The following is a 17,847-nucleotide window of genomic DNA, read 5'->3' as shown; positions in this document are numbered from 1 at the left end:
AGTCATGCCTGCACTGTCTCTCATTGTCCTTGCTGCGCAGTGACTCATTGGCTTTCCGTTGCTGCTGAGGTCGTGATGACCCAGAAGCCCCGCCTCCTCTGATCGCCGATTGGCTGATCACAAATGTCTTCAGATAAACACGACAAGAGACTGTATTTTCACTATCACATCTAGTGATGGGGCCAGAAGACATGCCTTTGTGCACGAATTTTAAACTACAGACAAGGGATTGATTTTTGTTTGTTATTTGCGTTATTAGAGTGTTAAAATGCGCGGACGCGTGACAGGCCATGCCATGGAGCTGCTGGGCAGCGGCGGCTCCAGGATCACCGTGACCAGGCTCTTTCTATCCCCATCAGCCAAAGCAGCCGCTCCGCAGTCGACCGGAGTAACGTTACATGGCATCGACAAAAGATTTCGATCTACATCGTCCATGTCCAGTTACTCTGAGCTGGCTCGCGAGCGGTCCAAAACCGTTACGTCTTTTTACAATCAGTCGGCCATCGACGCTTCTGCCGAAAAGGTCAGTCACCATTTCCCGATGGTTTTGCATCAACTGTTGTCTCTTTACCCACGCAATGATGGAGGTCGATACTCTGTGGTCTCCATCCATGATTTGGAGGGCCTAATGTAATGAACCAACTTTTAACGGTTACTCGTGATGTCATCAAACTGACCGAGAGCCTCGACTAGTTACTCTGCTGCTAGTTTTTTGAGACGTTATATACAACGTTACGTTAGTCTCAAATGTTTAATTTCAGTGGTCCAATGGGCAAGTTAATATTTTCTACTACATATGAGGTTGCTGTAGTCATCCGGTGAAATGCCATTTAGCTATTTAGCTGCTAAAAATCTCTTTCGCATAAACTGCTTTCAGAAACCATAAAGTGCATTTCCCCAAATAAATACAATATCCCCAAAATAATGGAACTCTTTAAAATAAATATCACTGCAAATAAGAAAATATCAAACTTAACTTTCTGAAACATTTTTACAATTATCAGGTGATTGTAGTGGATGTGGGATATAAACCACTAACCATAATGTTTTCAATTCAGTGACTTTTTTTTATTTTGGCCAAAATGGTGATTAATAATCATATTATTTGTTCTGCAATGTTTAAATGTTTTACTTTACCCCCCATTGTCCAATAATATAAAAACTGTCTTGATCTAGTCTTGGGTGTCAGCAGTTAAACAGCCATGAGGTCTACACACACACTCATTAAACGTTTTACTTTACCCCCCATTGTCCAATACTATGCAAACTTTGTCTTGATTTCTGTATCTTACATCAAGATCTAGTATTGGGTGTCAGCAGTTAAACAGCCATGAGGTCTGCACACATTCACAGGTCACACCAAGGGCAGTAGCCTTCAAAAATCCCCAAACCATTTGACAAGTGCATTTTATTTGTACGTACTCTTGGTTGCATGTTAAAAACATGTCTGGATCTCTATGATGGTGTGCATGGTGTCCTTATGTAACCTGTCCTACTTTGAGCATCTCACTGGGACCGCACTGGTGACTCAACAAAACCCAAGTTGATTACTGTGCTCTGCCACTTCTGTCATTTTGTTCATTAAGCACATTAAGTTAATCAATTTAAAGCCTACTGAATGAATAGTTGACTCAGAAATGGAGGTTCTTTGATCATTTACTCACCCTCATGGAACATTAAACACAAAGTCTGTCATAAAAGAGATTTATTAAAATAAAAAAAAGAGAGAAAGGTTTGCCATTCATGTGTCTTTTGTTTTTTTGCAAATATTTGATCTATCAGGCTTTTATGGTCAATTTAGTATGTTATAGTGAGAATATGGAGCTTATATGGCAAAAAGTACACTTTGAGACAAATTGACACTTTGTAATTCGATTAGATTTTTAAAATCAGTATAACAGACTACTTGCATAAAATACATATAAGTAGTACGATTATATTTAAATTCTTTGTTTTATGATCAAAGCTCTGTAGTTTTAATTGTCAATATTATTAGATGTATATTAAAAGGGTTTTTACTTGCTAAAATAGTATGAACTGCCCATCAGAGGGCAGAAGGCATGTAGCAGATTGTGTAAAACATGTCCTTAAGACTCATGACTTCTGAAGCCGTATCATAGTTTTATGTGAGAAACCAAACAAAATTTAAGAGGTTATTCATGGAAGTCTCATTCGTTCTTCCCTGTGGTTAGACAAGACACAAGAACTAATGACTTTTGACATTAACATTGTGAATTGAAAATATTAAATATAGATTTGTCCTGTACTTCATTCATTACAATTAGGCCTATCAATAAGCGTAACTTTACCCATGAATCACTCCATGGACAATAACATTCATAGGATGTAAATTTCGGGTACGTTTACGCGACAACGATGTACTAAAAACAGAAACGCTTAGCTTTTTCCGCGGAAAGACAGCAATGTCGTCAAAACTATCCCCGTTCACGCGGATCTGTGAAAACGACTAAAAACATGGTATTCTGCTGCCAGGCCAGTAGTTGGCGATGTCACTGTAAAGAAACACTATGCGCCTATAGACTGAACACGTAATACGCATGTGCATGATGTTATCCGTTTTCACAAATTCGCATTTTTATTGTTTACATGGGGATGATTTTTAGGCCCCCAAAACGCCATTGTAAATGAACGGCCAAAACGCATAAAGTTTTTAGTTGAAAACATTGTGTAAACTGCCACTCAGTCATATCCTATAAAACTAAATCGATTTGGACTAAATGGTATTTTTACAAAAAAACTTGAATTATAGCTTGGTCAAATGAGTGAATTTCCTAAGAAAGACATCGTTTTTCATAAGTAGGGGTGTAACTGTACACACAACTGATGGTTCGGTACATAGCTCGGTTTTGAAGTCACGGTTCGGTACAGCAGTTTTACAAAATTGCTTTTTATTTATTTATTTCAAACAGTGGTTTACTGAAAAAAATGGTGTCTGTCCTTAAATGAATTAAATTATAACTAAAAGTTTCTTAAAGATAATGCTGTATATAGGGAGCCCTTACTTGCACATAACCATAGTAGGCTATAAAGGTTAACAACAGAGCCAAAACTATTTGCCTAAATTCAATTGCTATTTATTTTTAGATATAATAATCAACACTAAAATAACATTGTCTGCAAACATGTAAACTTCACACAAGGCAGTTTTTGCATTAACTTGTAAATCTAATAATAAAATAGTTTTTTTTCACCAATACGTTGTTGAAATATAATAATTTATACACAGTGTCTGTCATTTTCATGACAGATTTAAAACGTACATGAAATAATCCAGACATCAGTTGCAGGTTAAGTAGAATTAATAAAGGCTAATATAGTGCATATATTTAGTGCGCTGCGGCCACTTGAAATGACGAGCCTATACAGTGATCAGTTACGTCGCATTAAATAGCGTCAAAACGGCATTTATCATTTGTATTTCGTGAAAAAATGGACTGAATCCTTAATATGTTTGTCTGGGAACTGGGATTGAAGTGTGTTCCGCGCTTAAAACAAGCCGACTGTTAACGGTTAAAGGCACACGTGCACCGAACCGAAAGCCCTGTACCGAAACGGTTCGGTACGAATACGTGCACCGTTACACCCCTATTCATAAGCATTGCTCAGCACGTGCATCATCAAATCAAGCACGGTTATATTTAAAGTATATGCTATTTTTAACAGCAATGTTCTCTTCACAGCCTTCTGTCAGACTGACACCAGCCACAATGCTGTATGCAGGGAAGTCTCCTGATGGACAACATGTTCTGGTAATTACACACTCCTGTCCACAGTCCGACATTTATCCCAACCCACATCGGTACCGGTCTTCTAAAAAGTAGTCCTTTCAGCCATTTGGCAGCACCCAGACTTTGCTTTTTATCTGTATGTCATCATTATTGCATTGGAGGTCAGATCACCTAGAACTCCTATATTTGTAGACTCCTAGATGATACAGTGGTGGTGTATGATACCATAGTAATGTAAATACCGTAGTATATGAAAATTAGGGCTGGGTAAAAAATATTGATTTCTCGATTTAATGGATTCTCACTTTTACAAAACAATATCGATTCTTAGATCCGCCTTAATACCAGTAACAGCATGAAATAAACACGAACGAGCTTCTGAAAGTGTGTTAAAAGATACAGGACAACTTACCGAAATCCGTATCATGTCACATAGAATCGCTCAATCAGTGTTTCAACCGCAGAAAGATGTAAGTAAAACGGCTTACAAGTAAATGTCACATAACATCATTACCTCAGAAAAACCATATCCAGTGTCCATAAACTCGTTAGTCAGCTCGAAAAATTAACTCTAGAGAGGAGCATTTTGCCAATTATATACCACATTACATAGGATATTCATTGTGAATGTTCTTCAATATTTAATAAATCTGGCAAGTTTTTATGACAGCCACCCTTTAAATGTTTATATTTAAAAAAAAACTAATTGGAGTAGAATTATGATTATGTAATTGTAAAGTTAATATTATAACTTTATTATATAAAAAAAACTTAATTTAGTTTCATTTAAGTGTTTGTACCCAAATCAGTTAATTTTTACCTTCAATATTAGTAGGCTAATGTAGTATCAACTGACTCCAATAGTTTACAACATTAGTTCAGAAATTTGTTTTCCTTGAGACAATTTTCCATGTATTATACCGGATACATATCCAAAATAATCAATATTGAATTGAATCGAATCGAAAGCTTGTGAATCGAAATCGAATCGAATTGTGAAATTTGTGTCAATACCCAGCCCTAATGAATATGCTCATACTGTGTATATATACACTCACCTAAAGGATTATTAAGAACACCTGTTCAATTTCTCATTAATGCAATTATCTAATCAACCAATCATTTGGCAGTTGCTTCAATGCATTTAGGGGTGTGGTCCTGGTCAAGACAATCTCCTGAACTCCAAGCTGAATGTCAGAATGGGAAAGAAAGGTGATTTAAGCAATTTTGAGCGTGGCATGGTTGTTGGTGCCAGACGGGCCGGTCTGAGTATTTCACAATCTGCTCAGTTACTGGGATTTTCACGCACAACCATTTCTAGGGTTTACAAAGAATGGTGTGAAAAGGGAAAAACATCCAGTATGCGGCAGTCCTGTGGGCGGAAATGCCTTGTTGATGCTAGAGGTCAGAGGAGAATGGGCCGACTGATTCAAGCTGATAGAAGAGCAACTTTGACTGAAATAACCACTCGTTACAACCGAGGTATGCAGCAAAGCATTTGTGAAGCCACAACACGCACAACCTTGAGGCGGATGGGCTACAACAGCAGAAGACCCCACCGGGTACCACTCATCTCCACTACAAATAGGAAAAAGAGGCTACAATTTGCATGAGCTCACCAAAATTGGAGTTGAAGACTGGAAAAATGTTGCCTGGTCTGATGAGTCTCGATTTCTGTTGAGACATTCAGATGGTAGAGTCAGAATTTGGTGTAAACAGAATGAGAACATGGATCCATCATGCCTTGTTACCACTGTGCAGGCTGGTGGTGGTGGTGTAATGGTGTGGGGGATGTTTTCTTGGTACACTTTAGGCCCCTTAGTGCCAATTGGGCATCGTTTAAATGCCACGGCCTACCTGAGCATTGTTTCTGACCATGTCCATCCCTTTATGACCACCATGTACCCATCCTCTGATGGCTACTTCCAGCAGGATAATGCACTATGTCACAAAGCTCGAATCATTTCAAATTGGTTTCTTGAACATGACAATGACTTTACTGTACTAAAATGACCCCCACAGTCACCAGATCTCAACCCAATAGAGCATCTTTGGGATGTGGTGGAATGGGAGCTTCGTGCCCATGATGTGCATCCCACAAATCTCCATCAACTGCAAGATGCTATCCTATCAATATGGGCCAACATTTCTAAAGAATGCTTTCAGCACCTTGTTGAATCAATGCCACGTAGAATTAAGGCAGTTCTGAAGGCGAAAGGGGGTCAAACACCGTATTAGTATGGTGTTCCTAATAATCCTTTAGGATGTATATATATATGACCATAAAGTCCATTTTACACGTTATGGTGCGTGCAAACTGCCACGAAGCGAGTGGAGCAGGGCGAGTGTTTTCAGTTCATTCCTATGGAAGCTTACTATGCGCGTGAGCATGAACCTCAACTTCCATAAGAATGAATTGAAAACGTTCGCTCTGCTCTGCACCAGTGTGCGTGCACCAGTAGTGTTGGAGAAATGCTTCAGTTTTTCATTATGAGAGTTCTAATGAAGCTGTGCATGATTTGATTCATTGCAGAGCAGTGCCAAGTATCTGCACAAAGAGCTGCCTGTCCGTATTGCACATCGCATTAAGGGCTTCCGCAGCCTGCCCTTCATTATCGGCTGCAACCCAACCATTCTCCAAGTGGTGAGTTTCCCTACGTCTCTGTTGGATTTGTGTTATCATTCATTCTGTTGTGACGGGTAGGGTTACCGTCTCTCTTACATGTTGGTTGTTGGAGAAGCTCCACCCTTGATATCCCTGCAGGGGTTTTGATCAACACTGACATTGAATCGAACATGGTCAGTTCAGTTCTCTATCAGAACACTGTGCCAAAGTTAAAGGGTTATTTCACCTCCAAAATGAAATTTCTGTCATTAATTACTCACAATGTCGTTGCAAACACGTAAGACCTACGTTCATCTTCGGAACACAAATTAAGATATTTTTGATTAAATACTAGAGCTCTCTGACCCCTTCATAAGTCCTATTCGGAAGGTAATTATTTCTCATGTAGACGTCCGTAAAAATAAATTGGCATGGCACCTCAGTGATTAAACTTGTGCATTCGGATGACGATTTATTCACGGTGGAGGAGCGAGTTTTGTGATCATACGAACCTGTGAACGCGCTGCTCACATGGTCATTAGCACGATTGTCTGCTGTAAATGTAATGTCGGCTTGGAGAAATAAGAATAAATTCATATTTAATTTAAATTCATGTATAAAATATGAAGATATGTCATTTTAAAAATGTGAAAATGAGCGGAAATAAGTTAATACATCCTCTTTACATGAGGTAAACATAATGCTGCTAATTTAAGGTATATAACGTTAATTACTGCTGTAATTACGGCCCATTTCAAATTTTTACTTGTTTTTCTTCTCTTTCTTTTTTGAGCCGTAATAAAAGATTATTCTTGTAAATACTTTCCAGCATTTCAGTAATAAAAGTGTAGGCTAGATCTTTAAAATGCATCCAAATTACAGCGAAGCGCAAAGGTACGGTGCTCTGCAGTTGTCAAAAAGAATATAAACAGAAAATTTTGAAGCCGTCTCTTTTTGAAAACTCAGAGATGTGGATTCGGACGGCAATTAAAGGGATAGTTCACCCAAAAATGAAAATTAGCCCATAATTTACTCACCCTAAAGTTCAGACGAATAAAATCGGAGTTATTACAAAAGTTCAGGCTAATCCAAGCATTAGAATTGGATTTATAGTTGTTCTGTTTTTGAAGTCCATGAAAAATGCATCTGTCCGTCAAATAACGTGCTCTACGCGGCTCCGGGGTGTTAATAAAGGCCTTCTGAAGCGAATCGATACGTTTGTGTCAGAAATATATCCATATTTAAAACTTTATCAAGTAAAGTTTTGGCCGACCGCCTTCCCTGTTCAATTTATGGAAAAAGTGTTGAAAGGTACTCTGCCGATCGAAAGACTAACGCGACCAGGTACGCTCGTCATGACGTCACGTACGCATCTTGAGTTTCACTTTCAACATTCAACACTTTTCCACAGAAGACGGTCGGCTGGAACTTTACTTGATAAAGTTTTGAATATGGATATTTTTCTTACACAAATGCATCGATTCGCTTCAGAAGTCATTTATTAACAGCTGCGTGATGCACTTTTTATGGACTTCAAAAACAGAGCAACTATAAATCCAATTCTAATGCTTGGATTAGCCTGGACTTTTGTAATATAACTCTGATTTTATTCATCTGAAAGAAGAATGTCATATACACCTAGGATGACTTGAGGGTGAGTAAATTATGGGCTAATTTTCATTTTTGGGTGAACTATCCCTTTAAATTACCACACGACCTTGGTGTTTGTCAAAAAACAGTAGGGATTTTTACGTGGGTGGTGGGAGAAAAACACAGACATTCTGGATTCAGACAGCAATACAATCACAGACTAGCCCGTCAATGATGACCCCACGAAAAACAGTTACCATCCGAATAGGGCTATTTAATTCCCTCTTTCAAGGCCCAGAAAGGTAGTAAAGACATTGTTAAAATAGTCCATGTGACTAAGTCCATGCGCTAAAAAACTAACAAAAATAACAACTTTATTCAACAATTTATTCACGTCTGGGACGGTCTCCTACGCTGTTGATGTAATAAATTCAGTGCAGTGCTTCCGAGTTACGTTAGAGCTACGCCAGAATGCCGGTTCTCGAATTTCATCAAAAATATCTTAATTTGTGTTCCGAAGATGAACGAAGGTCTTACGGGTTTGCAACGACACGAGAGTGAGTAATTAATACTGAACTGACCATGTTCGATTCAGTGTCAGTGTTGATCAAAACCCCTAGAGCTCTGCAGTGACGTCTTGCTGAATTTGACCCTGCTTGAGTCCTTCAAACACACTTCTGGTATTGATTTGGGATGGATGGAAAGTGCTTTATCAATACATGCAGGAGTTTTATTTAGTGCATTGATAAATTTAGTGAGGTCACATTGTGAAATCCATCCGACCATGCGACTTACCTTTTTGTATTCTTATTTCATAACAGTACACTACCTTTTAAAAGTTTGATGTCAGTACGTAAAAAAAAAAAAGGACACTACTTTTATTTATGCAAGAATGCATTAAATTGAGAGTAAAAGCATTTATAATGTTGCTAAATATTTCTGTTTCAAATAAATGCTGTAGTTCTGACAAATTTGAATGCTAAAAATAATTAGAGGTTGACCGATTGATCGGTTTTACCTATTAATCAGTAGGATAATCATATTAAGAAGAAACATATAAACAAATCAGAAATGCATCTGATTTCAGTACCTTTTTTTGGATCATGTGACACTGAAACAGAAATAAATTACATTTGAAAATCTATTAAAACAGAAAATTATTTTAAATTGTAATATTTCACAATAATTAAACTGTGTTTTTGATCAAATAAATGCAAACTTGGTGAAGATTTATTTTAATAGCTTTAAAAAAAAAATTCTCACTGACCCCAAATTTTTGAATGGTAGTGTATCGTTTAGCGTTTAGTGTATGTTTCAAACAAATAATTTGATGTTGACAGTTATTTAATAACATGTTCTGAAACCATGTTATTTTTAATTCATGTCATCATGTGCTCAACTTCTGTGGTTCTGTTCTTCATGTTGACTGTAAACTTGGCTTACTGACTGAATGCTTGGACACCTGCTCTCATATTATGTTTATAGTACAAACTCAAAATGATGTTATATTTGCTCATTGTATTATTACAACATTTTGACTACAGTGGGGTCCAAAAATCAGATACCACTAGTGAAAATGCTTCTATTTGGCACTTTTCTAATTTGATTAATTATTTATTACAATATTATTATTTTTGCTTTAATGACAGCTGAACTGAAGCTGCACAAACTCCGTAAGTTTGTGTAAAAGCTGATGATGTTCTCCAGAATGATTTGTGAATATTTTCAGGTTTAAATTGGATTTCAGTGTGGACTTTTGGACCTCACTATATGTTAAGATGTCCTGGTCTGCATGAGCGGTTTCTCTCTTCAATATAAAACATAACTAACAATAATGACCATCACAGTCATTCCTCATTTCCATGGTCCACTAACAGACAAAAAAAAAAAGACAATCAGCAAGTAAGCAGAAAGAGGATACCGTTTCCCTCCCCTTTCCCCTCCTTGTTTACTTCCTTCTGCGAGTCCTCCTCCTCCTGTGAACTTTTACCCACATCTCCTCTGTATAGAGTCTCGTCTACAGCTTGTTTTCTTTGAAGGAGATGAACTCGCCAGTTCAGTCCAGAGATGTTCAGATCAATTGCTAAAAAAAACGGTTTTCCCTGTAGAACTGTCAATATCCTTAAGCTAAAAGTCTTATTAACTTGCACTACCATTCAGAAGTTTTTGGTCAGACTCGGTGTGTAAAAACATTTTTTTATTCAGCAGTTGATCAAAAGGAACCGTAAATACATTTATAATTTGACAAAAGATATAAAATAATTTCTTTGAACTATATAGTCATCAAAAAATTTAAAAAGTATTGTTTCCACAAAAACAGCGCAACAGTTTTCAACATTGAGGATGATAATGATAATAATAATAATAATAAGAAGAAGAATAAGAATAAGAATAAATGTTTCTTATGCACCAAATCAGTGACCGGAGCAGTGTTATTTTATTATTTAGATACTATTGTAGTTCATATTAATATTTTGAATTAGTGTATATTTAATATTTTGTTTATGTAATATTTTTAATTTAGATTAACTTGTACATCAAGCTAAACAAAATGAAAATGTGAAATATTGCATTGGCAACTTGCTGAAATAAATGTGATTTAAGTGACAAAAGTGTGTGTGTGTGTGTGTGTGTGTGTGTGTGTGTGTGTGTGTGTGTGTGTGTGTGTGTGTGTGTGTGTGTGTGTGTGTGTGTGTGTGTGTGTGTGTGTGTGTGTGTGTGTGTGTGTGTGTGTGTGTGTGTGTGTGTGTGTGTGTGTGTGTGTGTGTGTGTGTGTGTGTGTGTGTGTGTGTGTGTGTGTGTGTGTGTGTGTGTGTGTGTGTGTGTGTGTGTGTGTGTGTGTGTGTGTGTGTGTGTGTGTGTGTGTGTGTGTGTGTGTGTGTGTGTGTGTGTGTGGAAAAAAAAAAGGTTTTTAGTTTCAGTTAACTATAATATGCCTGGACTGGAGTAAATAATTTACATTACATTTTAATTTACTGAACTTAAACCATTTAAAATTTTCATAGTATTACTGTTTTACTGTATTTATTTTATTTAACCAAATCATCAGCCTTGTTAGGTAAGCATACAAAACATTTAAAGGTTCGAAAAGGTTCTTACCAAACCCAATCTTTTGAACAGTAGTGGTTGCCATTTTAATTATCAAATATATTTATCTCTATAGTTTTACTAGAAAACAAGAAAAAATACTGATTTAAGAAATTATGATTTTATAGTGTACGTCATCACGACATGCAAACCGTTAAAAGTGAAAATTTGCTAGAAGTCAGTTGCCTTCTCCGTTAAGATTATTAGAAACCTTCAGCACGTTTATGTGTTTCCCACTCCTCCTTTCGTTTTATTGACATTTGTTCCTCGAATCCATAGAAGAATGTAAGCCATGCGCTCATGGAGGGTTGGTGAGGGGCCAGGAATGGGGTTCAAGGAAGGATGAGGCACACAAGCCTCTGGGAAGACAAGCTCCAGGAACCGACCACAGCACATTTGTTACTCATATTTGTACTCATCCATTCTCTCTCTCTCTTTCCACAGCACGAGCTTTATATCAGGGCCTACCACATGCTGAGCGACTTCCCAGCTGTAAGTTCAAGTTGACCTGCACATATTTATTCATACATATCTTAGTCAACTGTTGACCAGCTTGCAAATTTCCATAATTAATTCTGTAACCTGAGAAGCCTGTGAGTTTAGTGTACTGATTCTGTTGAAGGTATCACCTCTCACCAGTGAAACATTAGTCTTTGTTGACTGACTCACTGACTATGTACAATGCTGACTCATGAATATGTCAAATGCAAGTTTTTTTTTTTTAATGGTCAAATTAAATCCCCTTTTTGCACAATATATGCTTACTGGAAATATGAGGCAACGGAAGGGATTGCTCAAGTTATTTTGGTGACTTATACATTAAGAGTCAAATTTCGGACACAACGGCTCATTCTTTTTTTTTACTTTTTTCACCTTCCCCCTCATTTTAGAGTAATAGTAAAGTCACCCCGAAATATGACGACACGAATTAACACTACGGTTAAAAAGTTAGATTTTTTTGAAAGAAGTCTCTTACCCTCTCCAAGGATGCAACTATTTGATCAAAAATACAGTCATTTAAAATAGCTGTTTTCTATTTAATACATTTTAAAATCTTAGTGTCACATGATCCTTGCTGATTTGCTGCTCAAGGAACATTTTATTATCAATGTTGAAAACATTTGTGCTACTTAATAGTTTTTGTGGAAACCATGTGACTTTTTTAGGATCCTTTGATGAATAGAAAGTTCAAAAGAACTGCATTTATATGAAATACAAATGTTTTGTTACTATGTATGTAAATGTCTTTGTCACAACTTCATACATCCTGGGATGCTTTATAAACGGTATATTGAAGGAGCTCTCTATTCTCCGAAATTCAATATCCTAACCACCCATTTCAAAAACAAACTTGTAATACTTTTTTGTAAGAGAATTTGTAGTGATTTCAAGCATTTAAAGGGGTACTTCACCGCTGGAAAGATGAATGTGCATTTAAATTGGATAATTTATGTAGTATAAATGTGAAATTATTTTAAAAGTTGGTGCCTTCTATACTGCAAAAAGCCAGAAAATGTATTTTTGGCTCATGGGAATGAAAGACAACAACTCCCAGAATGCACTTGCTTCGTTGCCCTGCACTCCAAAGCCAAGCCTACCGGTTACATCACCTGCCCACCGCAGCCCAACCCCACCGTCGTTTTCATTTTTATAGTAATAAATTAATTTAGTTCAGTTAGAGAACAGACACTACAATTAAAAACTGAACGTGTCTGCTCAATACAGCACGAGCCGAATTAGTGTCGCAGCACAAACGCAGCAGGAGTCAGATCTCCTTCATCACGAGAGCAAACAGCTGACAGACAAGATGATCGCGGAAGTATTGGTTTCAAAGCGAAATCTAAAAGCGCCTATTTAAGTGAGTTTGTCATTGTACCGTTTTGTTGTTGTGTTTTTCATTAAAGGGTTAGTTCACCCAAAAATGAAAATTCTGTCATTAATTACTCACCCTCATGTCGTTGGACACCCGTAAGACCTCCGTTCATATTCGGAACACAAATGAAGATATTTTAGTTGAAAGCTGATGGCTGAGAAAGGCTTCAGACAGGCCTCCATTGGCATTCAGTACATTTACACTTCCAATATCCATGAAAGGCACTTACAACATCGTTACAAAGTCTAACTCACCACAGTGGCTCTACAATAATTTTACGATGCGACGACAATAGTTTTTGTGCGCAAAAAAAAATCAAAATAACACCTTTATCCAACTTGTTCTCGACTTCCGTGTATGCCTCCACGACGCATGCGCGAGAATATGACGCAGATCCGGCGTTCGGACATATGACCCAGAAGCGATTTGTTTACGAGCAGAGGAAGACGCGCGTGTCTAAGCTGTTGGATTCTACATTGATCGTGCTTTAGGTCTCGGCGTAGTGCTCAAAATGGGGCTTAAGTGTGTATTTCATGGATTCCCGAACGCCGGCGCTACGTCATATTCTCGCGCATGCGTCGTGGAGGCATACACGGAAGTCGAGAACAAGTTGGATAAAGGTGTTATTTAGATTTTTTTTTCGCACAAAAACTATTGTCGTCGCATCGTAAAATTATTGTAGAGCCACTGTGGTGAGATGGACTTTGTAACAACGTTTTAAGTGCCTTTCATGGATCTTGGAAGTGTCAATGAACTGAATGCCAATGGAGGCCTGTCTGAAGCCTTTCTCAGCCATCAGCTTTCAACTAAAATATCTTCATTTGTGTTCTGAATATGAACGGAGGTCTTACAGGTGTCCAACGACATGAGGGTGAGTAATTAATGACAGAATTTTCATTTTTGGGTGAACTAACCCTTTAAGAATAATAAGCTAATGAACCCACAATTCAAGCAACCGGCCCCCGAATTGGCGCTAATTCAAAAACGAAACTAAAATGAGCACGGCCGCACGGGCATTCATCCACGGCTGCGCTGTCATTCATTCAAGGCCGCACAGTCATTCACGGTGTGTTCAGTCTGGTGTGTTTTCAGTTCATGCCTATGGAAGCTTAACTTTCATAGGAATTCATTGAAAACACTCGCTTTGCTCCGCACCGCTCCGTTATGAATGCAGAGCACATTTTAAATTCTGTGAATGATCCCACCCCCTATGGGCAGGTTGAAAACATGAGGAACTAGCTCATACAACTGGCTGTAGTCTCTAGCCTCTAGCCAAAAAAGCCTCCGATGACGATTTTTGCATCATCGGAGGGTTTTTTTTTCCAGACAAAAAATACCGAAATCTCTCGTCTCAGGGGGGCAAGAGGGAGGGAAGCACGGTCATTTGAATATATACTACCAGGTTTCTAAGTAACCCTTTAAGTACAAACTTTAGATAAAGAGATTTTAAAGATAATGAGAACCATTCATTAAAAGTGTGTCCAAACATTTTCTGGATCAGATTATTTGTTTGGTGTGAAGCCACATAAGCGGAATAACCGTTAAGGCACGATCAACCCTCCAAGGGTTTATTTAGCTATAATGACTGTAAATTGTCTATTACATATGAAAGATTAACGTTCATATTATTTTGCTAACCTTTCCACCAATGTTTTTATCTTCAGATTAAAGACCAGGAGACTGAGGCTCGCTATAGCAAACTTGTAAAACTGCTTCTTGATGATCACAAAGATGTTGTCACCATGTTAGCTGAAGGATTCAGGGAATGCCGGAAACACATATTGGTAAGGTTTCAAAAACCCTAGTGTTTTGTTCAACCTCATCAGAATAATCTTACTGTAGCATCTTTCTGCATTGTCCATATTATACGTTCATTTTGGCAATAATCAGTGAATCTGACCTCACTTTTTTGCATTGTTTGTGCAGGACGAGATGCTGGCTCGCAATTTCTTGGACACAACGTTGACGTCTCGTCTGGGCATTCGCATGTTGGCCACACACCACATTGCCCTGCATGAGGATAATGTACGTCTCTAAAATTATAGCACCACATTTTCAGTTTCTTACTCAAGTCAAGTCACCTTTATTTATATAGTGCTTTATACTATACAGATTGTTTCAAAGCAGCTTTACAGTGATAACGGGAACAATTTGGCTGTTGTTCAGCTGAAGTCAGTTCAGTGTTGATTTAGTTCCGTTGTAAAAATCATCAATTATTAAATTTCGGTAATTTCATTTATGATGTCAAAAATGATGGCATCGACCAGCTCAGTTCAGTTCTCATACAACAGCGTTCTCCTCTGGCCAACAAACAAACACTGTGTCATATGATTCAGGCTGCATCACAAATCAGAGTTCAGATCGGGATCGGTAGCATTCAAATATTCATCTAGTTCCTTTTGCTCAAAGATTGATTCATCATGCCGGTATGGAGCCGAAGCGGGCCATAGGGTCTGTGCTGAGGACCAGTCTGGTTCTTGTTGTCTTTGCTAGGGATCTGTGCCGACGGCTGTCACGTAGACGAGGCCTTCACATGGGATTGTCTAGTTGACACGGTTTTTGCTGACAGTCAGGGCTGCGTTTTGGTCATGTCTAGGTGCAGGTCTACCATCTGATCCGGCTGACTAGACAAACAGACTAATAATAGCGTAGATCATGCCATTCTTCTTACAATGTAACGCGTACATTGGGTGTTATTGGAACCGTTCTCGGTTCCGGTTGACCTAATTTGTGCAGCCTAACAATCATTTAACTGATTTGATTAATAGAAATTGATAATGTGTTGTGTATGTCAGGTTAAAGAGATGTGTCTGCTTCCTGAATATGGCTATAAAGATTTTGGGTGCTAAATAGGAAAAGGCTCTACCGCCTGAAGTTGATTTTAGATTTAGACATTTTTACTCTACGTATTATGAATGTTTCCTATAATCAGCTATGGATCTTAAAATAGTTTACATTAGACAAATTAAAATGTGCTGTGAACAGTATATCTATATTAGGATACTTTCCAGTTCTCTTTAAAATACCCATGAGCACATGTCCAGCAGCAGTAAGAGCGTTGCCGTCTTCAAGCATTTGCCCAGTGACATAAGGGTCTCATACGGGCAGCCAAGTGGGCCAACAATATTTTTGCATGACCCAAATGCACAGACTAAATATACAAATGTACACTCCCACCCATCTGCTGACAAATTGCAAAAAGACGTGCTGCAACATTCTGGTGCTTACTTGTGGAGGCACGTGACAGCTGTAATAGTTCAGGACTGAATTAATGAGATAAATAAAGGGTATGAATTCTCTTGTTAAGCTGTAGCAAACTATGTGGCCATATTAAAGTTTATTATTAATTAAGAATTATCAAATTGAGAAGAATTGCACAAACCGTTTAGACACAAATTTAAAGGAAGCTTGTGTGTGTGGTTGTACTAAATGTCACAACTACATTGTTTTTTTTTATTAATTACAGCCATAAATTATGAAATGGTTATCAGAAATTAAACTAGTACAAACTGACTCGATGCGATCTTCAGTAGATTAACAGTTCAGCTCAGACGATGCTTTTTTCCGTGATCGCCATAATTACGAGATGACAACATGTGACGTTCTACTCCTCGGACTTGAAATTATGCATTTCTATGGCTACACTATCAAAAATTCAGAGTTTAAGTTGTAATTGGCTAAATTGCTCCGATTATAATCAACAAAGCCGACAATAGCCCTATTCAGACGGGACTAGTTTTCTAAACAACATTTGAGTTATTCTTATCACTCTACGTCTGTGATTTTCATGTACCGATTCGGACTGGACGTACATCTCCGTGTTTATTACAGAGGTGGGAGTAGGGCTGGGCGGTATATGTTTGTGCAATATTCCATATCATTTCTAAAAAATAGCAATACCGTTTATATCGATATACAGTAGATTGATACGAGCTGATGCAGGGAAAGTGTATGATAAATTTTTTCCTAAACATGACACATGCTTTATATTAAGGGCTTCAAAATAACTGGTAAGATATAGTTAACACGTATAGTTTAAAGCAGCTTGCCCTGTCAGATGCTCTGAGAGCTAGATAGGCTACTTGTGCGGACAGACAGATAAATACTTGCGGTGTTTAATGCATTTGAAATGTGGTGCTTTCTTCAGATCATAACTTGCATTTCACAGGTATTTTCTCCATCTGTAAATGTTAGAAAGTCATGCAAATGTGTCCATTTGGTGTCCGGAGAGGACGAGCCTTCTGCATGTGAATCTCCGCTAAATTTCAGGCTTCCGTGAATGAACGCCGCCACGTACATGCACGCTAAACAGAGAGCAGTAATTCTAAAATATACATATTTCTAAAATATTTGTTGTTGGACAATAAATGTGTCATATGTGGAATTTTAAACCTACAAGTAAGTGTATTTTTATGAAAGTGACCATTATAATGGGGTAATCGATTATTGGTTAATATGCTTTTGTTTTTATTTTAATTTTTTGTTTAGTGAATTTAAAAACAAAATTATCAAATTTTGTTTTTAGATTGTAAACCCCCTTTTTGCACATAATATATTGCATAGCCTATGTTAGGTTCACTGTATTTGTTTATAGCCTTCAATATCAACATTGTTTTTAGGACATTATTTGTATCCAAACAGAAAAACATAGAAAATACCGGGATATATACCGTGTATCGTCATTCAACAAAAAAAAATCAGAGATATGATTTTTTTGGCAATATCGCCCAGTGTGTGGGAGTGTGTGTGTGTTCTACATGTGGGCATTTTCAGAAGGCCATGTGCTTTGTTTGCGTGCATCACGTATGATGTATATGTCTTTTAATTTATTATTTGGTGATATAATGCTCCGGTAGGTCAAAAAACACGAGGAAAAGCGTTAGAATAATACAACATCAGCAATCACAGACATTCGCATTCGGACGGGATTAGATTCCTCAGAG

The 17,847-nt window shown here is 37.7% G+C and overlaps 1 protein-coding gene across 1 annotated transcript in view; it reads left to right on the top strand.

Moving 5' to 3' along the window:
* Positions 1 to 100: 100 nt before the first annotated feature.
* The window catches only part of bckdk (branched chain ketoacid dehydrogenase kinase), a 44,791-nt gene continuing 27,044 nt past the window's right edge, over positions 101 to 17,847 (top strand). Inside the window, exons 1-6 of the mRNA XM_079815978.1 lie at positions 101 to 523; positions 3,702 to 3,770; positions 6,283 to 6,393; positions 11,476 to 11,523; positions 14,569 to 14,688; positions 14,831 to 14,929. Of these exons, the coding sequence (XP_079672104.1) occupies positions 269 to 523; positions 3,702 to 3,770; positions 6,283 to 6,393; positions 11,476 to 11,523; positions 14,569 to 14,688; positions 14,831 to 14,929 (702 nt within the window). The 5' untranslated portion in view covers positions 101 to 268. The remainder of the gene's footprint in view (positions 524 to 3,701; positions 3,771 to 6,282; positions 6,394 to 11,475; positions 11,524 to 14,568; positions 14,689 to 14,830; positions 14,930 to 17,847) is intronic.

This window comes from Gobio gobio (assembly GCF_949357685.1).
Source record: "Gobio gobio genome assembly, chromosome: 4".
Classification (NCBI taxonomy): domain Eukaryota; kingdom Metazoa; phylum Chordata; class Actinopteri; order Cypriniformes; family Gobionidae; genus Gobio; species Gobio gobio.
This window is presented reverse-complemented; position numbering and strand designations above follow the sequence as displayed.